The sequence below is a fragment of the Strix aluco genome, chromosome 12 (genome assembly GCF_031877795.1).
Source record: "Strix aluco isolate bStrAlu1 chromosome 12, bStrAlu1.hap1, whole genome shotgun sequence".
NCBI lineage: Eukaryota > Metazoa > Chordata > Aves > Strigiformes > Strigidae > Strix > Strix aluco.
In genome coordinates this window covers 6,951,795-6,977,479 of record NC_133942.1, presented here as the reverse complement: position 1 = coordinate 6,977,479, position 25,685 = coordinate 6,951,795, and the positions used below count along the sequence as shown (strand labels likewise).

Here is a 25,685-nt window from a genome sequence, read left to right as displayed (position 1 = left end):
CTTCAATTATTCTTCTCTTTCCCTAATGTTTACCCAGGAAGTTATTGTTTTGTTGGTAGCCATATTCTTTGTCGACCTTTGTTTTTCTACACTCAACAAATGTGGTCATTTTGCAGAGACAGACCCAAGTTCCTCTGTGTTTGCTTCAGACTGACTGTAACAAGCCAACTCAGATGTGGATCTGCTGATCCATATTCATAGAGAACAAGATTGGAAGGAGCATTGAGAGGTCCCCCAGGCCATCCTCCAAAGCCAAAGGCCATCCCCAAAGCCACCAGGCATGCTGACACACAGATGTGTTGCATCTGAGCCATGCTCAGCTCAGCACACACTGCTCTTGTAGCATGATCTGCTAAAGCGAGGGCCAAAGCCACCCAATTTGTTGTCAGTTAAGTGTTTTGGTTTTCTGTCCTGATTTTTCTGCCCTAGCAGTATCTGCTGATAATGGAGCCTGTTCCATATCCCAGGATTTCCTTCTGCACGACTTCCATCTCAGGTTGATTTCTGACTTAAAAACCAGACTGAATCTGTTGTTCTTATCTGTGCAAGCTAATTTCGACAGTTCCTCTCTAGGTGGATTATCCACGTGCTCAGGCATCCATCCAACCTCTGCAGGGACTGGATATCCGTGTGAATGGAACAGTCGTGTGAGTGCTGCGGCTTGGTCTCATGTTGCAATCTGCCTTCATACGAAAAGCAGGGGAAGTCTCCTGGAAAGTGCCAGCTGGCTGTTCATGTTTCCTGTTGGCGCAAACTTTCCACGTTGCTAGAGGGAAAGGGAGAGAGACCTTCTAGGGCCAGCAAAGCAAAGGGGAAAAAACTCTGCTCGGGTCATCTTGCACAAGACCAGAAGGGTGAACTAGACAGTACAGCACAGCCTAGGGAGCATGCATATGTCTTAATGAATGAATTCACAAGTGAGCAGTGAGCTGTGCTTGGACTGCTGAGGAGGTTAGGTCTGGCTGAGAGTTTGGTGATGGTGAAGTTGAGATGGCCACGGTCAGACAGATCTGGATTGCCAGAGATTGCATGGCAATCTGCAGGGGGAAAACTCCCTAGGAAGGTTGCTGCTTTCAGAAACACCTATAGATGTCTTTTTTTATGTACATTCTGTCTTCCTTTCTTACTGCACTACACCGTCATACTAAAGCGTATCTTAGTGGGTTCTACTGCAAAGTGTATTTTATGCTACTTTTCTTTCCCAAATGCTTCTAAGTGGTAGTGGTACTTTAAGGAGAAGACGCCAGTGTCAGATAGCAGTGATGGAGATAAAAGATCTGCTTCTTTAGAAACCTCCTAGTAAAGATTGCTTTCTGGAAGAAAGTCAGGGTAAGATATTACTCTACTCTGATGATTCACATTCTCAGTGGGAGGTTACACAGCAGAAAAAATAACCTTCCAGCTGAGAAAATTCAGCTTTGAGAGAGAGAAGGCAGGGATTATAGAACTAAAAAGAGAGAGCTGCCTTGGTTGGAATGTCATTTATGTGTTTCACCAAATTTATTAGGTTTTTATAGGGCCAGGAGAGAGAGATTACAACATTGTCTCTTGGGTCAGATGAGATTATATGGGACTGTACTCTAAATAGTTGTTTACTCCCTGAACCATTTTAGTGTGTGTTCTAAGTCTTGCAGGAAAAAAACAGGCAGATAATTTGAAAACCTTCATCTGACAAAATCCAGTAGCTGTCAGATCCTGACCATGTTTTTTCAGTAACAGATTTGGGTAGCAGATTAAGAGATGGGATTTACTTCTTCTTGATCTGACTTTACTGTGCTTACAGCCTTGCAGAAGTGGTTGGTTGCAGTGTCAGGGAAGGCTGTTTTGGTTTTACATGAGATAGGTAGGAGTCTGAGCAGCCTTCCCAACCAGACATTCCCTTCTGTCTAGTGAAAAGGCCTGATCACGTTGGAGTCAGCCCTGCTGTCTGTTCGTGGTCCCACGTTACTCTGGTGCCTCACCTCTTACACTTATACGGTTGCCATCTTCCACTGGCAGGTGAAGCAGTTCCAGGTGTCTTGTTTTGTCATGCTGTTTTGGCAGTCATTCACACCCCACACTAACTTGAGCAAATAATGCTTGTGGACCGTAAAGAACAGCCTGTTTCTGCTTGTTCCTTCTCCTGCCCAGCAAAACCTTCTCTCAGCCAAATTCCTCTACAGTGCTGCTGCGTATCTTAGTGCTTCCCGTCGCTCTCGCTTTCCAGGGAGGATTGTAGAACCATCCTTGTTCACCACAGGTTAGGATGGCTTTTCACATGAGGAAGAGCTGCCTCACTCTTCCTATTCTACCTTTTCAACTCACAATTATTGGATCTTTGTCACCAGATTTGTCACCACATTTCCTGGGCGTGAAGGCTTTTATTCATTACATGTGGTACGTGGGGACATGGTTTATTGGTGGACTTGGCAGTGTTAAGTTTATGGTTGGACTCTATGATCTTAAAGGTCTTTTCCAACCCAAATGGTTCTATGATTCCTCCTGGTGTATGTAGCAAGAGGATCCCCATCACCATCCACAGACCTTTTTCTGAGGTTGCCATTTCCAGGGGAAATAAGAGGGAAATGCTTTTTCTTTCTACTTACTGCCAGTTCCTTAATTTACTGTAAATACCATTTGGGCATCATTATAGCTAAGGACTTTTAAATTGAAAGTTTCTCTTCTAGAAATGGGAAGTGCAGCTAACATTTGCTATGTATTTGAAGAGATGGGTTTATTTCTAGGAAAGGAGGAAAATTAAGTCTTCTGGATCCTGAAAATTCTAAGCTGTCAGAAATAAGAAAAAAAAGAAATTTTTAAAAAATGGGGAAACTGTGAAGAATGAAGTATTTCTTAAGAAAACTCCCTTTCTGGAGCTGAAACTAAAATACACTGACAGCAGAAAACACTTATGTAGAATTCAAATAATATAAGCAATCTGCCCTTCTTGTAAAAGCTGGTCTCCCCTACTTGCTCATACAAACTTCCTGCAGGCCACCAGCTGCAAATGTAGTTGTACTCCTGATCCCATCTGACTGCACATACTGAGCAGTAGGGACTTCATCTCACTCTAAATCACCATAAAGCACTTAAGCAGGGTTCTACAGTAATGTGCAGTACTGTACTTTTTATTTATGTTTTATATGCACAAATAGTTGCTTTCAGTTGTGTATTTGTGGCATTTTTTTGAACTCCCTGCTTTCAGCAATGTAGAATATAATGAGAGATAACTGCAATTGTTTACAGCCTTTTATGCCCAAAGTAGCTGAGACTCCCATATGACTTAAGATGAGTTTGTTAATTGACAGTTTGCTTTAATATAATGATTCCAAAACTTCATCTGTTGTTGAAATATTTATTCTGCTGTTGTTATTCCATGACTCTTTATTGGTTTTATTCATAAGAAACTATTCAAGGTAAAAAATATGTGTGTGTTTTATATTTTACATACATATTTATACATATATATTTTATTTATAGATAGATAAGCAATGTAAAACAATGACATTAATAAGGCCATCGCAGCATAACATTAAAGTAGGCAGCTCTCCCAATCTGGTGTGCACACACGGTCACACACACAGCCAGGACAATCAGTGGTTTTCCTCACCCACCGCTCAAAGGGATGTGAGTGCATTTCAGGGTTTCCTTTTGAGGTGTTTGGCACGGGCCTTGGCTGATAGAAAGAGTAGTCTAGATCTCTTTGTTAAACTGGTTTGAAAGCAACTGATCGGTTTGAAAACAGTGCCCTGGCACATTCTGTGAGTTGACAGACAGGTGGCCAGGGCAGTAAATGTATGCAGTCCTAAAGAAGGCTTGATCTGAGCCTTGCCATAAGACAGGAAAAGCAGATGATAACTTTTCCAAGTTGTTTTCTGTCTTCAGTGCAAAGCATCTTGGCATTTGGGGCAGACATTAATGCGAGTACCCCAGTCCCCCGGGCATTGCACTGACTGTGGCTGCGTGCTTTTGCTAGGTGATCAGGAGGGGCGACCCACGTGCAGAACATGCCCTCGTCCAGGCCAAACCATAGTTCTGTTTTCCTCATTTCTCTGCTGAGAATTAGACTCTAAGCTAAATATGCTGGAAGTGCATTAGCGAAAGTACAGATATGCAGGCTTTTTCTGACTGTAGCTGAAGGTTCCATGCCTGAACAAGAACCAGTATCTATATGGGCTGGCAGGTTTGGTGGCATTCAGAAGATAAATTATGCATGATTGAAATGAAATGTATTTTAGTAGCAGATAGCGGAAAAGCCTTGCAATGTATTCCTAATTCAGCAGCATTGCCTTGAGCTACTCTGAGGCCTCTTTTTTAAACTCAGACATTAGCACAAAGCACACCTCTGACTGCAGGCATTTAAAGATCAACAAGGGCCAAAAAAGCTTTTAAGATGCAATGAAACCAGGAAAACAACCATGTTGCCTTTCAGTGTCAGGTTAGATTGCCTTCTTATGAGTGCAGCTATTTCAGGTACAGAGTGCTTGGTGGTTTGGGTCTTGTTGTGTGGAGAAAGTGTTCCCCAGAAAACATCTGTTTCTTTCACCTGCAAACCGCAGTGTGCTGTGAAAAGGCAGGACTGTAGCCACAGAGACCCAGGGGGATGAAGGAAATCTGGCTCAAAGGGATGAGCATGGTTTTCTGAGACATGGTATCAAAAAGAGCACTTAAAAGAGAGAATGCTTTTAGAGCACAGCTACACCGCAAATTGGGCAGGTCAGGCTGCTTGTAAGCTTGAAATTCTTCCTGGGCTGCTGATACTGTGTTCTTAGCAGCAATATTTGTGTTCTGCTCAGAACTGCAACAGGACGAATTCGTTATTTTGTTTTTCAGCGACTGTAAAACGCTCTGCTTTTCTGTAAGATCACAGGAAATCCCACTGTCATCTGCAGCATCTAAAATCTGTACATGTAGTATAGCTGCTGCTTTCCCTTTTATGGTCTTCGTTTTTATTTTACCATTATTGCAGTTCAGATGTAGCTCTCATGTACATACTACAAGTGTAGTACTACACCTCTGACTTGTAAAAATCTTTATAGTGTATTTTAAGCCAACAGATAGTGTAATGTTATATATTACATTTGTATATGTAATATACAACAAAATAACACTATTCATTCTGAATGAAACAAAGAAGGCATTATTCTAGAAGTAGGGATTTACACATTAAAATTACATGGATTTACAACTGCTAGAGAGCTGGCTTGTCAGGCTCTCTTTTTTTGTTTCCCACAGCAGCACTTGTGCTGAGCTGGAGAGGCATTTCCACTTGTTTTGGTAAACTCGGGTGGCTTTTATTGGCCATGTCATCCAAGACAGAACAGGGGAAGTTCTAGCTGTTCTTCTGGAAACATACAGGATATTGTTTCTGCTTTTTTTTTAAGTCAACTACTTTCCACAGGAACAAGTTAAAAACATGAAAAGGAATGAGAGAGTGCAGAAACACAGGGAAGCTGCTCAGGAGCAATGGTTATGTCGTTGCTGTTCAGCGTGGCAACAGCATAGGTCTCAGGAGGGGACTGCAAATGAAAATGAGAAGCAGTATTGGGCCCACATGAAAAAAAATATTGAAAGAGAATAGAAGTGTCCCTATAGGAGAAATGAAACCTGCCCTCCCAGTACCCCTACCTGGAGAACTCCTTGGCAGAACAGGGCACGGCTGCAGCCTGGTAGGGCGCAGGGTGCTTGGCGGTGACCATTACTGTGAGCAAGAAGGCAGCTCGGGTCACAGGCGGTATGGCAGTGAAGGGTAACCCTGTGGAAGGAGCTCACTCGGTGGTGTAACTGTACAGCACGAGTAGGTCTGTGCTGCTGCCCTCGGCTCAGCCTGTCAGGACGAACACGAGCTTTACCTTTGTGCTATATGCAGGAGGGGAGGGCCCTGCTGCCCAGAGAAAGGCCAGCATTACACTTGTCTTGACCGTGGAGCTCGTTTTCTTCGGAATGCAGAGTGCCTCATTCCCAGGCTGGTGCCCTAAAGAACCGCAAGGAATGGTAACCCCTCTTTTGGCTGCAGCCACAGGGTGGATGGGGGGTGTAGTGTGTCACCAAATCACACCTGGTCTTCTGGCCTAAAAATACACAGAAAGTGGTGCCCTGGGCGGTCACAGGGTGGAATTTCAATCAAATAAATGGTCTTCTAATGGCTGCCTTTTTTTTCTTTCAGAGGATGACATGAATAATTACATCAGTCGTTACTACAATGAGCCTAGCAGTGGTAAGTTCTGCTTGAAAAAGTAAATGTGAACTGTATTTTTGCATTGCACTGTGTGCTGTAAACCAGGTGAGACTGAACAGTGGTGTCGAAATGAGACCCGCCATGGCACCTCTTGGTTTGGTCCGTGGAAATCTGTACCAAAGTAGTTAATTCTCTAAAGGTCGAAGGGCCCCAAGGTTGCTCCTGCCGAAGGCGCTCGTGATAGCTGGAGCCGTGGGAGAGGTGAGTTCCCCGCGCTGGGCTGCCCCAGCCCGCAGAGCGGTTCAGGTGGAGCCGGGAATGAACAGCCTGGGTGAAGTCACTGCAGGGAGCAGGAGCGGGGGGTGAGCTCAGCCCAGCGCCTGCTGGGGACCTTTCGGAGAGGTTCAGTGTAAGGCCTCAACCGCAGGCACAGGCTGTCACCCGGGCTCAGCTCCAGACCGATGGCCCCTGGCACCGAGGGCTCCTGGTGCGTGGGCAGGGCTGGGGCGGTGGCCTGGGCTGCCTGGCCCAGGGCTGCCCTTGCCGGGAGGAGGCTGAACAGGCAAAGGCCAGGGCAAGCCAGGCTGGGCAGGGGGTGGTGTATGCACACACCCCCCCCTTATGTATATGCAATCTCATGGCTATATTAAAAAAAAGTGTGTATATCTATATAGGGATGTGTCTGTGTATATACATACATATTGTGTACATAAAATTGTGTGTATATATGCATATAAAACTGTAATGTATTCTATATGTATATCCCATGTATATACAAATGCAGATAAACATACATATACAGACATAAGTAAAAATTTGTTTGTACATATATGTGTATAATGTATGTATATGTACGTACATATATGTATCTCCAAACATACATCCCCATATATATGAAAAGATTTATATACATATAGAGGTATGTGTGAATGTGCATATACCTATATATGTATATGACTTTTATATACATACAAAGATGTGTGTGAGGCAGTGTCCATGTATATACACAGATATTTTATCTAAATACATATATTAAAATCTATAAAAATATATAGAGATATATGTAAAGGGGTAGGGGTGTGTCTATGTATCTATATCCCCATATGTACATACACACATGGAGATGCACACACATATATGGATGTATATGTAACATAAGGATAAATGTGTCTATGGTTGTAAAAATATATGTGTAGATTGTATTATATACGTATATACTTGTAGATACATCCCAACGTTGATATACGTGGGGAGACAGATATGCTTATTACAGGTATCTTCTGATTTTTGTCATGCATATGAGATGTGTGTGACAATGTCGGTACATATATATTTTGTATGTATTCTGTATTATTTAAAATATGAATGTCAGTATGTGTGTATATACAGGTATAGTGTCTTGTGTATATCCCCGTATATATACAGGGATATATATAAAGATATGTATATGTGCATATGTAAATACAATGTATTATATCTATATCCACATATAGATGGGGAGATATATGTTTATATGTAATGATATGTCTGTATGTGTGCATAGGTATAAAGACACATAAAGGGATGCGTGTATAATTGCATATACATAGATATGTTGCTACATATAAAATTATATTAAAAGGTGTGTGACTATACTACAGCACATAAAAGCTATTTGTGTGTGTGTGTATGCAGACAGATACCAAGACAGGTATTTATATTTTTATATGTGTAAATATATATATGTGGGTGGGTATGTGAGAGCCTGTGTATGTACATACATAGTTTATATATGATATTTTGGAAAATACATGAGTGTATATATACATATACATGTATTATATATAATAAATGTGTGTACACATATAGGTATAATGTATTATAAATGGGGAAACTTCCCTACACACACAGACATTCTCTCTATAAATATGGATAAATTTTTAAAGATATGTATTAAATTCTGTATATATGTGTGAGAAAGACTGTGTATCTATACACATGTTAAGTTATATGTATCTATAAAAAATGTGTGTGCATACACATACAGGTATACAGTGTTATTTTTATTTATGTATATCTATCTCTGTATATACATCCTCATTATATACATGGCTATATATACAGATGTTTGACTCTATACATAGGTGTATGTATGTTTAAGAAGATAAATGTAAAGGAGGGGAAGGTGTGAGTGACCATGTGTCTGTGTATGTATATACAGACAATTTTATATGTGTATGTGTTCACAGATAGTTTATATCCCTATATATACGTTCACCATGTATACACACAGAGATACACATGTATATAAAGGTAAGCATTATATATACATTATGTAATATATACGGGGCAGATACACATTCCCCATATCTATATGGCTAAATCTATATATAAAGATTAGGTATATATAAAATGGGGGGACTGTGTATATATACCTATGTATTTTATATAATATGTATGTGCATGTGTACATATATAGGTACAGGTATATGGTATTATTTATAGCTGTACATCGCTCTGTATACATCACCATAATATACATGGAGATACATAAAAAGGTGTATCTGTGTGTGTATACATACAATTTTATATGTGTAATAGGTATTACATATAATATGGATGTGTATGTGTGCTCAAATACAGGTATAAGGTATTATATAGGTATATCCCTATATATACATTGCCTGTGTATATACACAGTGAGAAATACCTTTATTTAAAGGTAAGTATATGTGTGTGTGAGTGTGTGTAGTCTACTTAAAGACAGATCATTATATGTATTTAAAGGGGGACTATGTATGCTATAGTATATGTATCAAATGTCTGCGTGTGCATATGTATACTGTGTTATACATGGTCCTAACCCCCCCCATATCTGTTTAGATTTATCTATATATGAATGTGTATATAAAACATGTGAGACTCTGTAGACATACACATGTATATTGTATAGAATATGTGTGCACACACAGAGTATTATTTATGGATGTATAGCCCTCTATATTCATTCCCATTATACACATGGCAATGTATATAGATGTGTGTATTTACAGCTATATAAAAATTTTCTGTATATGTGTAGGTATAATATATGATTACAATGGGCTCATATATACACACATGCATTTCCCATATCTATATAGCTAAAGCTATATATAAAGATCAGGTGTCTGTAAAATGGGGGGTGGGGGTGTGTGTGAGAGAGAGGGACTGTGTATATATACCTATGGATTTTATATAGTATGTAGTGCATGTGTACATATATAGGTATTATATGTAGATATATATCCCTTTATATAATTCCCGTCATATACTAGGAGAGCTATAAAAGGTGTGTATCTATACGTGTGTGTGTATAATCTCAAAGCGGTATAAATAAAGGGGTGTGTTCATATATAGGTTTGATGTATTATCTATGTATATCCTATTATATACATTCCCCATGTATATACACAGAGAGTGAGCAATACATAACTATTTATATATAAAGGTAAGCATAGGTGTGTGTGAGAGAATGTGTAAAGATAGTTATTTAAAGGGGGGGACTATGTGTGTGTGTAGTACATATATAGGTATAATGTATTAGATATGGGACCTGTATATATAGATAAATCTATGTATAAAGATCATGTGTATCTAAAATGGGGGGGTGTGGGAGACTGTGTATAGACACACACATACATACATAGAGGTATATGGTATTATTTATAGTTGTGTATCCCTCTATATATGTTATTATAAATAAAAGCTATGCTCTGTAACTAAAGAGGGGGTGTACATGTGTAAGTGTATGTATATTCCTCCCTCTGTATCCATTCCTGATACATACACACACATATTTATATAGCCCAGGGATGTGTGAGTGTATGCCCTTTGATGATCAGTAATTATATGTATTTAAAGATGGGGACTGTGTACTATAGTGTGTCTGTCTTGAATGTCTTTGTGTCTGTATATCAGTATTAATGTATAATATGTGGAGCTCCATGTGTGTACATATATGTAATATATAGATGTGTGCAATACTATTTATATTAATAGCCCTCTCTATACACCCTCATTATATACATGGATATATAAAAGATGTGTGTATCTAGACATGGGGAGATATATATATATATGTATTTTAAAAGGTATATAAATAAAGGGTGTGGGGGTGTGCAGGGAATGTGTTTGTGTAGAGCTAGATTTATCTATCACTTTATGTACAGTCTTTCTCTCTTTCCATAAACAGACAGTATACATATTTATAAAAGGGGGGGGTGTGTAAAGTTAGAGAATATGTAATGAGAGCTGTATCTCTCCATAAAGATGTATATACAAAAGGTGAGATAAATAAAGGGGGGCTGGCGTACACAGCTATTTTACACATGCGTGAGGAGGGTCCCTCAGCAGCTGTACAGGGGGTGTCAGGGTCAGGGCCCCCCGGCCGGGCTTTCAGCAGCCTCTCTCTGCTCTCTTCCCTGCAGACAGCGGTGGCCCCGAGGCCGCCATCTGTGTGGTCACCACTGCTGCCATCGATGTCCATCGCCCCAACGTCTCCTCCGACCTCTTCACCGTGGAGGTGCCGCTGCGCCTGGGCAGCACGGGGACCTCTGCCAGCACCACGTCAGGCAGCGCCTCGCGTTCCACCGCCAGCTCGGGCACCCAGGCCTGCAGCGAGAGCAGCCGGACGCTGGGCTCCTCGCCGGACTGCAGCACGGCCTGCGAGGCAGCAGCAGAGGCTGGGGCCAGCCCTGTGCCCGCGCGGCAGCGAGCGGCCCAGGCAGCGGTGCAGGAGCTGCTCTCCTCCCTGTCGGAAGAGGCCTGCCTGGCGCAGAAGGGGCTGGATCCTGTCAACCTGAAGCTGCCCAGCCCTGCGGGCTCTGTGGGGGCCAGCCCTGACCTGGGGCACCGGCTCAGCGTCTACAACCGCAGGAACCAGGAGAGTCTCGACGTCTTCCAGCTCAAGCCGCTCATCGACTGCCCCCAGGCTGCCCCTGTGATTGACGAGAAGTATGGGGCGCTGGGGCCCCCCGAGCCCCGGCTGGGCAGGGTTCCCGAAGCCTAGGGACAGCCTGGGGGAACAGGGACACGCTCGCTGGGCCGGGTGACAAGGCTGCCGCAGGCACGGTGGCAGTGCTGGAGGCACCCTGTGCCAGCTCCTGCAATGGCCGCCAGCCTGGGGCCGACTGAGCCAGCACCATCTCTGCCTGCCAGCGCCTGGGGGGCACCAGCACTGGGCCTGCTGCCACGGCCTCTGGGGCACAACGGACCTTCCGGCAGTCTTAGGCCACCATGGACTCGCCCTGCGCAGGGGGACAGACAGACTGTGGCCCTGTCCTGGGGCCAGCCTGAGGGTGCCTGGGAGCATCACAGACCAGGGCTGGCACAGCCTCATGGTGCCCAGGGCAGGGCAGAGCTGCAGGACAGCTTGGGCCCAGCCTGGCCCCCCACCCTCACCCTACCAGGGGCTGAGCGGCTGGGAGGGGCCTGAGGATGGGAATAAACACTGACAGACATATGTGGCTTTCTGCCTTCTATCCCTCTTTCGTCCCCTTCCCATCCTTCCACCCATCCCACCCCCCACATTATGTGCCATCCCATTGCCCACCAAAAAAACCCAACACCACAGTGACCCCCACCTTTTTCCAGTACAGTCCTTTATTTGCCCTCATTCCAACTGCAGTGCAGGGTCCATCACCATCGCTCACTTCTTCTTCAGCAGCTCCGTCATCTCTGGCACCGCCTGCGAACACCAGTGCTGGGGTAGCACATGCTCTCCCTCTGACCCCCCCAAACTCTCACTGTGCAGCACCCCACCCCCCAATTGCACTCCCTGCCCTCCCACCCCTCATGCCCAAGCACACCACTCCAGGGGCTGTGGGTCACCCCAGCTCACAGCACTCCCCACTTCTCTCCTGCTGAATAAAGCCTCTTAATTATTTAAGAGCGTTACATTTCCATTAGGTGGAAATAATGCATTCGTACAAAATTTATTAAGGAAATTGTCTACATGGTGTTTCTTCAGAATGTGACTTTGTCTCTGGCTTACGGAAAGGCCCGTGCTCACCGCTGAGCCAGCGGGCATTAGTTCAGGAATGGCATTAAGTGCTGGCAGAGTTTCTGCCCACGCCTCTCTGCAGAGCCACGACAGGCTCCTGCCCGTCACACGTGCGGCCGGCGCACAGGCGCTCGCACACACGAGCTGCAGGCGCCAGGACAGGGGCTGGCTCACAGCACCGTCCTCCCGGAGAGAACTGCCAGTGAGTCCCTCAGGGGCGTCTGGAAGGCAGCAAGCCCAGGCAAAAATCAGAATGCCTCCTGCCACCTCTGAACTTTCATACTTTATGAAACTTCTTAAAAATACCTGTAAGCACCTACGTGCAGTTATTTCTCAGAATGGTTCAGGAAACAGAGTCAAGCTGCCTGTGACACCCGCCCCTCCCCAACACACCTGACAGCTTCTACTTGCAGGGACTGAATTTTGAGCATGAAAATAATGAAATCATAAAGCAAATTCTTTAACAAAACAACCCAAAGCGAACACCCTCACACAGATGTCTTTAACACTTCCTAGATTACATCATCTAAGCTCTCATTAGATCTCTGAAACAGCTACCCAGCACATCTCCAAGTTTAGCCTCACCTGAAATAAGTCAGCCACCAGGCCGTAGTCTGCCACTTGGAAAATTGGAGCTTCTGGATCCTTGTTAATAGCAACAATGGTCTGCAAGCAACAGTAAAGCACCATGTGAAGATAGATATTGATTAACGTCTAGGGCTGGATTACAGTGACAGGCCTCACCCAAGAACCATGGGCTAAATTCTCCCCAAGCCCCTGGAAGCACAAGATATGGATTGCAGGATTTAACAAACATTTTTTTCTTTCCACCTCAAAACCAACCAAACAAAAACAAAGGCAACACCACCCCAAAACTGCCTTCCCTGCTCACTGCATACATCGGGGCTATCCTCCCCTGTTGAAAAGAGCCTAGAAAAAAAATTGCTACAAAGGATTATCTGCAAGATCTAAGCCATACTGTTACAGAAATAATGCAGAGCAGCATTCAAAATAAATACAATAAAGCCATACCTAAAGGCCTCTGTACCTACTTACTATGGGACATATCATTTAGTTTGTCACACAGTAGAAAAACACAAACGATCAAAATCCCAACACAACAGTCCAGAAAATGTCTTGGTTTAAACTCTGCCCTACAGGTAGATCATTCTGTAACTGTCTGTCCTAGCAGCCAGCAAAATAAGCATGGGTGTCCACATCAAATCTCCAACAGGATAGGGAGCACTCCATAAAGGATGGGAAAAAAAAAAGACAACAGCTCCTAAAACAGGCCTTACACCAAGCAGGGGTCCAAACAGCAGCACTCTGATAGTGCCTGCCCCCCTCTGCTGCCACTGTGAGTGCTGATTCGGGATAACAGGACTCCTCAGGCCAGCTCTAACCCAACAGCTATGTGATACACGTACCTGCCCTTCCCAGGGAGCCACAGCTCACGTCTCTTTCACTCCCTCCACTGAGTGTACTTGTCCAACAAAATTAATGGCTCACTAGTATACACCTAGTGGCAGTAACTCAAAAGTTTTCAAATCCTGCATTTTTAGGCCCACAGAAATATTTTTTTCTTCACAGGTCATTTGCATCCTGTGATTCACTATACAGAATGACCACATCATATATGTGAGAAGGAAGTCCCTACAGCAGAGCGCTGCTGCTGCCCTCTTGCCAGCTCCTAAGCAAAGACCTGCAAGTATTCCAGTAATGCTTCCCCTGAAACATTTTTCCCCAAGTTTGACTGTTTTTATTTGTTACCCTATTTGCAAATGCAAGCCTCCACTGACAGTTCAACAGTGCAAAACCCAGGCTTGTGATATCCGAGGCTGTTAGCTCAATAAAGACTTTAACTGTACTCTGAGGCCTTACCACGCTTTGCAGAACCATTCACAGGGGCATGAGGCCACGGGCTAATGCTGAGCGCCAGCTGAGGCCAGCAGTTAGGGACACCTTGGAGGCTGCTGGCTCTGTCCTTATCCCAGAAATAATGAACACCAGTTGCTTGCAAAACTGTCTTAAGCTTTAGTTTGCCAGTCTCATCCTTCCTCTGTCTCCATTAGCTGAAGTAACTTCTTAGTAAGATCTAGTCCTCTACCTCATCACTAAATCAGACTTCCCGTGGCAAGAAGCAAAAGCATCACCTTCTTTGCAACGGAACGTTGCAGGTTAAATCTCTTAGGAAGAAAAGATCCTGTAACCACCTCATGAGGCAATTAAAAATAAGGAATGAAAGCAACAATTCTCCCGGTCGCCTCAAAAGCTGCATTTTCTACCTTGCTGTAAAAGGACAAATAAATTATACATTTCGCTTTGTAGAAAGCATCTGACTCCTTTGGAAAACGTATCCTGAAGTATACAAGTTCACAATGCCAGGTAATTCACAGTGCTGAGGGAAGACAGGGGACACTCCAGAGAGTTCCCATGGCTGCATAATTCTTCACGTTTGCAAAAATTGGATCTTTTCAGTAACTGCAACACCCATATGCTTTGGCTAAAAGTAAAGCAGAACACACTTCAAACACAAATAAATAAAACTGAATTTTACAATACATTTGTTTACACTATAAAAAACTAAGATATAAAGGAGAAATGTAACTGTTAAGTATGCAGCTCATATCGGCAAACTTTGTATGTCCTTATTGTCTATAAAAGAACATCTCAAAATATCAAACATGGCATTGGAAAAGCCAAAAACCAGAGAGTTTGCTGTTACAGTACAGGACAATATTGCTGCTCAATATTTTTTTATCAAAGGCAATTCTGGTACTTAAAGTAATAGACTCCCAGTATTGCTGGTAGTCTTAACTCAGATAAGGCAGGAGATAAATACAAACACGGTCAGATCAAGTTTTAAGCAGCTTTAAATACACAGTTCTCAATGGCTGATACTAATTCCACCCACCCATCTTCTCCCTCACCCAAAAGCACAGCTGGAGACTAAATGTCTCGAAACAAAGACACTGTGGACCATCAGCTACTAGCAGAGCCCAGAGGGAGCCGGGGAAGCACCACACGAGCGCTGCTCTCGCAGGCTCTCCCGCGCCTGGCTGTCCCTGCTGTCTCCCCTGGGGCTGCACTGTGACTAGAAGAGACTGCGGCAACGCCGCTCCACTAAGCCCAGTGAGAATACACTGCTACAGATACTATTACTCGCTCTTCTCAGCAGTGACCTTCATATCCCTGCCCATCACTCACCCTTAATTTCTAATTTTGGTTGGTTTTTCTCCACTGTGTAAACTAATGCTAACACCACTTGAGTCCCTGATTTTAGAAGGCTGAGGCCCCAAAACGGTGCTGTATCCCAAACCCAGCTTACATGTTTTCTAAAAAAAAAAAAAAAAAAAAAAAAATTAAATAAAATTTGCAAAAGAACTAAATTGTAAGAAAGCACAGATCATCCTAGCACACAGGCTGGCTTGTGAGGACAGTGACCAGTCACATACACTCACTAGTCTGTCACTGGTTAAACACAAGGATCTGCCTGTAAAGTTTTGCAAACCTGTTCCTCAATTTTGTAAGCTATTCAAAGTTCTGGGTTTGGTTTCTGCCAGAAATCATAATACGTTCATTCCTTGGAAGTAGAAAAGAAATATATATCCTTTTTCTAAAATTACTTGCGGGGAGGCAGGACAACCTACAGTTCTTGATGTTTGTCATTTGATAGTATGATTCAGCAGGTAACTCTGTTCCTCTTTGCAAACACCGCACCGTGGACCAAACGCAGTTCCAATTTTGGATTATTTGCTTTGGCAACTAATGAGTTAAACCTTTTAAATTTTACTGCCGTTTTAGAATAGGTTTCCATTTGAATGGCTAAATGCAGGAATGTCAGAGACATCTTTTACTTTATGGAATAGTAAGTTCATAATTCAAATTGCACATTGTTATGCATGAATTAGTATGTCATACTCTGAAATAAACGCAAATGGAACTATTGTATAGAATTCAGGCATATGTGGGTTTGGTTTTTTTTAAATAAACAAAGTCAATTAGCTGCTTCCACTTGCCACTTTGGGTTGTAGAGCAACGGTTTTTCTACTGTGTTAAGATGTTTTGCCACAATACCTTCTCTCAGCAAGGCTTAGAGGGCTAGCATGTTTTAAAGAAGCAGACAAACTGGCAATTTTAACGTTAAAAAAAATTGGAAGGCTGGCTAAAGTACTGCTATAAAAGCAAGGAAGTCAACTCCTCTCCTTCCTCAAAAATCTCTTCTAGCACATCCATCTTTATATACCTTGCTGTCTTTCATCCCAGCCAAGTGTTGGATTGCTCCAGATATTCCCACGGCAATATAAAGTTCCTAGAAGAAAACAAAAATGAGACATTTTTGGTACCCATGACACAGTTTCAGTCAGCTCTCACAAACCTTACTCAAAATCAATTACATGCAGTAGTTTTCACATTACAGTAGTTTTCAATATTAAAGGCAGCTGATGATTGGTTCCCTTCCCCACTTGGGGACGCAATGTAACTGTAAAAGGAGAATCCCAAAGGAGCATCTGGCAAAGACAGATGAGAAGAGAAAAAAAAAAAAAAGATCTACATCAAACATAAGACACTGCTCAGCTAGAGGACAGGGCAGTCAACGTTACTCATGACCCTGGAGACTCCCAACACAAATATTAAGCAAGATAACCAACAAATGGGTAATGCAGTTGCCTAAAGAGAAAACCTAAGCTTTTTTGTTTGAAGCCTCTAGGATCCTTTAAACAAGCTGAAATTCAGGTGTTTAAACCTTTTAAAAGTTTCCTATATGGCAGGATAAAACATTTCAGATACTGAAGTGGGCTAGTGCATATACACTTGTAGTGATAGTTTCTATTCTTTACCCCTCCCCTCAATGCTCAGATGCCCTCAAGCTTTTCTTGCCCCGTTCAGTATGGACTCCCTCACAGGAGAGTAAAGAAGTGCTTCCCAGGTAGGCACCAACATGCAGTAGATCTTTACATTTTGGGGCTTACAATCTAGCATCTCCAAAGAGACTTACAGTCAAAATAGATGAAAATTTATAGGCAAATAGATCTATATCGAGGGGTTTAATTCACAACAGAAAAGTATTTTTTTTCCCTCAGGCTGAAAATCATCCAGACTATAATCTATCCAAAACCAAGTATATTTTCAGCTCCGTGCCAGTTTTCCCACCACAAGTCCAAGTAGCAGTCAAACCTGTACTGTTTAGCTACCTAATTTTACAGAAGAAAAACAAAGGCAGTACTTTTCACCAACTCATTCACTAAGAGGAAACTGTAACATGAAAAACTGGTTAGGGGATCACCTGTCAAAACCAATTAAAAGGTAGTATTTATGCATGCTTAGAAACGATGCAACCTCGAATACTAACAGAATTTCTCTTAACAATACCAAGGTTAGTCCATATTTAAGAACATACAAATCTAATTCAAGAAATTATTTGGGGGGCCAGGGAGGGTAAGAGGGTCAACAAATCATACCCGTGTGCAACTGAAGATGTGCATTACAGTTAAGTGGCTTTTAACATGACAGAACAAAGCACAGCTGTGGAACAGGCACAGACCTACAGAAGAGGCTGGCAAATGAAGGTGTTCAAATACGGACACCATGCAGACTGCTTTTTCTGTACAGGCCTGATAGTCATTATATCAATTAAAGAAAAAAAAGATGATTGCTTTCTGATGTTTCTGCAGCTACAGATTTCACCTATTACACTGTTTTTTGAATAGGAATAGATAAATAAGATTTATGAAGCTTTTCTACACTTTTCTGCAAAAGCACTCCCCTGTAAAAATTGAAGGGGAGGGAAAACAGAGCAGGAACAAAGTATTTCCTATTAAAAAGGCTTGCTTTGAAATTGAAACACAGAATCTAGTCTGTATTTCCACAAAAACACACAGCTGTTGAAGACACTCAGAAATTTCTTAGCCTAAATAGCTTTTTACTGAGTAGATTACTACTGGAGGTCAATCCATTTTTACCACAGCTGCAATGTAATATAATATTGTCCATATAAGAACTCATGGTTAGAATGCAGTATTTTAATTATAGCAAATAAAAAACCCAGATGTTACAGGAGAAATTATTCTAACATCATATAGTCTTTAATAGAAGCTCTTTTTAAAAACACATTACTGTAATTTGATTTTTTTTAGAGCAATTCATTAAGTGCCAGTCATCTAGACTACCAGATACTCTTATCAGTCTGTTTAACTTTGTGAAGTTCAGACTTTGGAAAGAATCCAGCTAACCAGGAGCCAGATGCCTATGTATATATTCTATTAAGAGCCAGATGCCTATGTATATAGCCTATTAAAATATCTAGGAAAAGACAAGGATGTTTCATTAAAAGTACATTTGTAAATCACCAGGCTTGTCTAAAAAGCCTTTATTATGCATCCAAGCCATGCCCTTCTAGGTTATGCACTTTTGGCTCTCTGGCTAAGGTAGTTCCATTCAGTAGGCTGTAACACAGTAGATCACTTCAGTAATGTTTTCATACAAAGAACACAGGACAGCATGTGTCTTATCATTAGTTCCATACTGTAAAATAGATTTGCCTGCTAAAATATTAGTTCAAATCTATTCTACAATTTAGTAGGGGGGCCACAAAGGACCCACAAGGTCTGAATGATAAAGATTCAAGATTGTTCAGTGCTCTCCAAGGAGAGAATTCAACTGGTCATCCAGAGAGGTCATAAAAGACTCAGAAATTTGGATCTCTAAGTTATTTTCAGGCTAGTACCCTTGTTTTGATGTTTTCCCCAAAATCATTAACTTCTATCGTGCCTTTTACTGAGCCCTATCATTTCTACTGTGTCAGGGTTCAAGAGTTCCAAGTCAGGACTGTAGCCCCAAGCACTATGAAGTGAGGGAGGAAAACAGAAAGCAGATGGGTACCACAGAGCAGCGTCGCTTCCAACTGCGTTATGCGACGTGCCTGCCATGGCAGCAGAGAGCACGTTAAGGTCTGGAAGGAGATCTCAGCTCTTCAGAGCTCATCTACGCAGGAGAACCACGCCAAGGCACAAAACAGCATGAATCAGAGTCTGGATCGCACCTCTCAGGTGTTAACTAAGATGGCTTTACACCAACTTCAAGTTCCCGCTTTTTGGATCCCTGGAAGCTGCTCTAATTACTGCTGTGGGGTGGCTGATCCACAGCCTACAATTACAGGCACTTACATCGAAGTCCAGGACACGGAGTGGCGTTTCAACTCCCTGGTGCTTGTGCACAGGCAGGTTTTCACTGAAGGGCTGCTGCCAGCGCTGTACCACATGAGAACGGTGTAACAAAACAGCACACAGATTCTGGACCAAGGGGCTCACTGCACTAAAGTCCCAAAAGCAAGTCAAGGAAAGCAAAAGTTTTGGTGGTATAAGGGCAGGGTGTCAGTTTAGACAATTAATTGTCTTGCCTCACAGAATCCTAATTTCACACAGGAAATAATTACTGGACATATGTGACAGCCACGCCACAAATCTTTATTTTTTATGAAGTGGACAGTGGACATCAACACAGGGGAAGGGACACCAGAGAAGAGAGCTCACAGTAAGAAAGAGCACCGTGCAGCACGGGGAGCTGAACAAACCGAAGAGCTTAAGAGCATACAAAGCAGAGGGCAGGGAGGCACAATCAGGAAGTACTTAAATTAAAGATGCACTTTTGCAGAAAGGGCTTGGTATGTCAGCAATGGGAATGTGTGAAGGTGGGAGCTTCCCATCAGGCTTCTCATAAGGGCTACAGCAGCAGCCAGAGCTGATTCTGCCAGCAAACCGGCACAAAGGCCAAGAATGTTTTAATTGGTCCTGCCACACAATATCCCACAAGACAATATCCCACAAGGAGCCAGGACCCTGAGAGAGACCTCAACGTTTGTAAGCACAGATTTGCATCACAACAACCCTAAAAAGCAACAGAATTCCCAAGTCCCAGATTTATCCTATTCAAAGGCAAGATTCCGAATCAAGAATCCAACTTATCATTTGCTTTTCAGAGTATTAACCTAGCCTTGTACTGTTTTTTCAGCAAACATGACCATGGTATGCCTTGTAGAGAGAGTCATTGTACGCTAATCATTAAAATGAAAAAATCCCCCTCAGACATCTCCTAAAGTCCTATTTCTGTTTTAAATGTACCCAACTTACATATTAGCATCAAGTCCATGAGACCACGTACAACTGGCTCCAGAATCCATGTAGCCAGTTACATGCCATTTGGATAAATGTCACAAGAGTGCTATACGTAGATGATTACAATTACCAATATACCAATGCAGTTATTTTCCTGTGCATACTGACTCTTTCAATTACTTATAGAATAATCTGTGGCATATAATATTACTTCATCTTTACCTATGAGAATATTTAAAAATGCCTTAGGCTGCCCTGGGGCAGTTAAGGTACATTTGCTTACGAGAACCACAAGAACAGTTTTTAGTTGCAACTGCTGCTATAAGAGACTACTGTGCATCCACAGGTGCAACACAAGATGAGGTAGTTACTTTACAAGCATGCCGTCAGCTACTATTGATTTTTATGTCAATTTTTGAATTACGCTGAAAACCTTCAGTGTACATCAATTTATCATCCTACCAGTGGTATGCTTTTAAACAGGCTAGTTTAATAAACCTCTCTGGCACACATACTCTTTTTAAAGGCAGCTCGGATATTTTATTTGCTTTGCAAGAGTGAAAGGACAATGAAATTAGAAAGAAATCTTTGTAATGAAAATTGCTTCATACAAGAAACTCCTTCCAATTACAAGCTATTAACCCAATAAAATATTTGCTGGCTTGACGCTAGTTCATATATATTACACTGTATATCAAACAATTATCCAGCATGTACTACTTTGATGCAGTTGAATATGTTCCGTTCAAGAAGCACATTACTAAACTATATCCCAACCACAGTTCTTTTTCACTTTAAGAACCTTTGATCAGCCAAGCTATGTAATTACTCTTAAGCGTGGTTAGGGTGTCTGCTGGAGTGCAGGGCCATACAGCAATTTTTTTTCCTCTCTCTAGGGAAAAGCACATCAATTGCTTTCAGCTAAATGCACTTACATATGAATATTTTAGTACAATTTAATGTTTCTGCACCAACCCCAAAGGAGCAGAGCATCAATTTGTGAACATAGTTTTCTTGGAGTTAAAAGCTACACTGGATAATGCAGGATGAAAGGGGTTGTCAATCCTTAGCTTTTTAGCAAGTCAGAGAAAGGTACTCTGTAAATTCAGTCCCAGCTGCATACAAACAGCTCTCTAAAGTTTGCCACTATAAAGCTACTTTTCAACAATAGTGAATTATCAGAGGAGATATTCCGAAACCAATTTCCCAAGCACGGTCAGTTTTCCCAATGCTACTCCCATCTGCTAGCTACCTAAAAGCCTGAACCATTTATACAATGAAAAGTGTACCTGCTGGTCTGTTAATAAAACCCACAAATGTAATGTACAAATAACACATTCCTACAAAGAAGCTAGCTGAAGTTAGGAGAAATTAAGTAATGTACCATGTGTTTGAATGACAAACTTTAGTATCTCAATGCCCTCTTGTATGTGTAACAAATTAGGAAGTAACGAAGATCTTATCAATAAGCAAGGAGTAGAACACTTCTAAAGTGAGAACAATCAAGATGACAGGAGTGACACCTCTCATGAAGCTAAGGGAAGTAGTTCATTCTGTTGTTCATAATTTTAGGTAAGAACCAGAGAACAAAAATGAACAGAGATACCAGAATAAAACACGCCTTGTTTCACTTTCCCAACACTTCCCCACAGCAAAGTGAAGGGAAGCAAAACCTACCAGATACGCTAACCTAAGCAAGCAAATGATCCTTAAGAAAGCGGTGGGAAGTAACACTGAAGAAGAGTTAGTATCCACTTATTATGCAATGAAACCATGACTCATTCGTGCATTTTAGAGAAAACAAAACCAAGACTAGGTGAAGTTCGCTTTGCCATCACATACAAAGAAATACAAAATATAGGAATAATGTGATACTGCCTTTCTCCCTTCCTGCTACTCCCAAAGCAAGAAGATGACTACTAAGTGCCAGAGCCACTCACTGCAGTGAAAGGGACTGCCTAGCAACATCCTGGGGCATATACAAGCTCAGAAAGCATCCCATCCTCCTGTAAAAGAAGTGGAGCAACAGGAACTCCACTGCTCTGAAGATCCTTCTGCTCCTTCATGTGTTTCTTGTGCCAGGAAATGCTTCCTTGCCATTCAGCTTTCCTTTTCCTGTTCCTAATTTCACCCCACTCCTGCGTTTTCTACCTAACACCTTGTTTCTGTTCTTCCATGGCTTTCGTGCCTTTCAACTGAACCAACATCTCACTTGAACGTGCCTCTTTTTCCCTCACTATTACTGTCAGGTTCCTGACAGTTGTAAATCTGCCTCCCTTTTGAAATTCCTGCAATCCATTACACCCAGAGAGACCTCCTGGTATGAAATCAAAGCTTAAGCACTGAAGCTAAGCAGGTCAGCAAGTTTAGTCCCGGTGATCATACCGGAACAACACTGAATTCCTATCTGTCTTCCCCACCTGAGGTTTCTCAGCACATGCAATATCCAAATGCATCTGCCTTCTGGGCAATCATATCACATTTCCAGCACAATCATTTAATCCAGTGTCAATTATTACTACATCATATATTTCCTAACCTCTGCCCTCCTGAGTTTTCCATCTCAGTTTCTTGTCACCTGTTAATATTTTGTGCCCATTGTTGAAAGTAACAAGTAACAAGACGGCAGCATCTGAAAATAAGGAGTTCTGCCTGGCTGCACTTTCCCTGCTGGATGGACCCTCTGTACTGTACCCTTCTCAAGAAGAAAACCTCGCAATAAAGTCTGAGATGGTGAAGGTGAGGCTTTCTAGCCATGGTTCACTGATGGCTAACCCCAGATGGACACCCTGAGTCCTACGACTGTGAAATACATCTTCCCTGTTGCCAGCTAGGAAAACCTAGAAAGGAATCTAAAGAAGTTATAGAACAGGACTCTGAAAAAACAGACACTTCAATAGAGGAAAAGAAAAGAAAATAAAAGAGAGTGAACATTTAAACTCTGAGGAGATTAAACTAGAAGGATGCTTTTCAGGCAGCAGCAGGTCCCTCACAAGGTCAGAGGATAACAAAACAAACAGTCTGAAATGACACATACTTTCTGAAAAAAAGCAGCTCTTGGGGACACTGAGGTTTTGTTTGTTTTCTGGGGGGAAAAAATTGAGAGCAAGATAATCCCAGTACAACCCCATCTTCCTTCAAAAGCTAGAGAGCATATAATTAGAATAGGACACAAGGGAAAACTTGGGAGACCCATGGGAACAATTTGGGTGTCCAAACGTAGGTGCCTAGTGTCATTGTAGACAGGGTAGGATTTCCCACCTGAATCATAGATCCCACTCCAGAAGGAAGTCTCCCATTTCCACACAGGCAGTCCTGTGGATGTACTTTTTATACCTCAGATAGCTAAATCGGCATTAGACACCTATTTGTAGACATTCAGTCATCCCCTATATGCCCCTTCCTCGCAAATTTGTACTGCAAAGGTCACAGTTCAAAAACTAGAAGCTACTTAAGGCTTAGAGCAGTTGCTTTGCTTTTCTCACAACAGTCAGAATTTTGGGGTTTTTTCAGTATTAGACAAATTACACAAGCTCATGAGAAAGATTACGTACTTCTTTGCATGTCAGAAATGTCGCTAGTTTATACCTAGGGTAAGGAAGACTAATACTGAACTCATACATGAAGCATTCATGTTCCATTTATAGAAGTTTTGTTTTAAATATCTGAAAAACATTATTTACCTTCTTTCTTCTCCTCCTCCCTTTTGTTCTTGTTTGGTTTTTTTTTTTTTTTTGGTAAAGAAGCTAGAAAGAACTGGGAAGATTTTTACTGTGAAAACTAACCCCCTGACTATTTGAAATTTCTCATCTAAAAATAGCAGTTACTCTGGGGTGGTGGTGGGAGGCTTGATTTGTGCAGGGAATTTAGTATTTTCTAACTGAATATACTTCACTAATACTTAACAGTAGGCACTCATGGGAAGGCTATTTTTATCCAAAACCAACTAATTTGATCATTCTTACAAGGGCTTTTTTCTTAAACAGAAACTACATACAGTGCTTAATCCGAGAACCGCGTTTCATTTTTCTGCAGAACACCTGCATATAAGAAATACTGGAAAACAACTGGCTTCTAATCTAAAAAAAAAACCCCAAACTCCTAAAATGGTTGTCAGTGATTAAAGACATTGAATATACTAAATTACTTTTTTAATTAGGAAGGTAACATTTTATACTTTAATATACCCACTTATGCCTATAAATTTCCTTCCTTCCACCTCATCAAATAATACAAATCAGCCTTCTCTTACATAAGACAGAATGTTCAAACAGGAGCTGCAATCACCTGAAATCAACAGGTAAAAAAAGCTACTAACAGAAACAAAAATAGTACACCAAACATTTTAACAACTGGAACAAAATTATACGCAAAACACGTTTACCAAAGATCCAGTCAAAAACCAACAAAATGCATAAATTCCAACAGGAACAAAAGCTCGAAGTTTAGAGATCCAAGGCTATTTTGGAAGTGTAGATGCACTGTATAGAACTAATTCTCAAACAGAAAGAAGGTGGAATTTGTACTCCTTAATTAACTTCATTCTTTCATTACTTAAGCAAAACAAACTACAATGGTTTCTTGACTGGCAGTTTGTTCATGTGTTACATCAGCATTTCAGGAAAGGTGCTGTGGCTGTGAGGTTCTCATGTCCTCTGATGCACTGGGTGGGCTGCACTCTTAAAAACTGAAGACAGTCATGGAATTACTGAAGGACCAATGACCAAAATTACCCTTCCTTCACCAAATCCTCAATCCCAGGCACAAGGGAAGAAATAAGCAGATCTGTTTCCGCACCTCGATTACTGTGTTCAGTTTTGGGCCCCTCACTCCAAAAAGGCCATTGAATGACTCGAGCGTGTCCAGAGAAGGGCAACGGAGCTGGTGCAGGGTCTGGAGCACAGGTCTGATGGGGAGTGGCTGAGGGAACTGGGGGGGTTTAGTCTGGAGAAGAGGAGGCTGAGGGGAGACCTCATCGCCCTCTACAGCTATCTGAAAGGAGGGTGCAGAGAGGGGGGATGAGCCTCTTTAACCAAGTAATAAGCGACAGGACAAGAGGGAATGGCCTCAAGTTGCGCCAGGGAAGGTTTAGACTAGATGTCAGGAAGTATTTCTTTACAGAATGGGTTATTAGGCAGTGGAATGGATTGCCCAGGGAGGTGGTAGAGTCCCCATCCCTGGAGGTGTTTAAGAGTAGGGTCGACATAGCGCTGAGAGATATGGTGTAGATGGGAACTGGCAGTGTTAGGTTAATGGTTGGACTTGATGATCTTCAAGGTCCTTTCCAACCTAGTTGATTCTGTGATTCTGTGTTAGATTATTACCTGCTTACCCAATGATCAGCACAGAAACACTCCCCAGCAGTCATACACAAAAAGCAGCAGTAGAAGCG

At 42.1% G+C, this 25,685-nt stretch overlaps 2 protein-coding genes across 2 annotated transcripts in view; one reads left to right on the top strand and one right to left on the bottom strand.

The window, feature by feature from the left end:
* Nucleotides 1–13,433, top strand: part of TMEM266 (transmembrane protein 266) — a 64,975-nt gene extending 51,542 nt beyond the window's left edge. The window contains exons 11-12 of the mRNA XM_074837485.1: nt 6,146–6,196; nt 10,606–13,433. Coding sequence (XP_074693586.1) covers nt 6,146–6,196; nt 10,606–11,186 — 632 coding nt within the window. The 3' untranslated portion in view covers nt 11,187–13,433. The remainder of the gene's footprint in view (nt 1–6,145; nt 6,197–10,605) is intronic.
* The window catches only part of ETFA (electron transfer flavoprotein subunit alpha), a 31,612-nt gene continuing 17,688 nt past the window's right edge, over nt 11,762–25,685 (bottom strand). The window contains exons 10-12 of the mRNA XM_074837488.1: nt 16,426–16,491; nt 12,765–12,845; nt 11,762–11,864 (exon numbers count right to left, since the gene is read on the bottom strand). Coding sequence (XP_074693589.1) covers nt 11,826–11,864; nt 12,765–12,845; nt 16,426–16,491 — 186 coding nt within the window. The 3' untranslated portion in view covers nt 11,762–11,825. The remainder of the gene's footprint in view (nt 11,865–12,764; nt 12,846–16,425; nt 16,492–25,685) is intronic.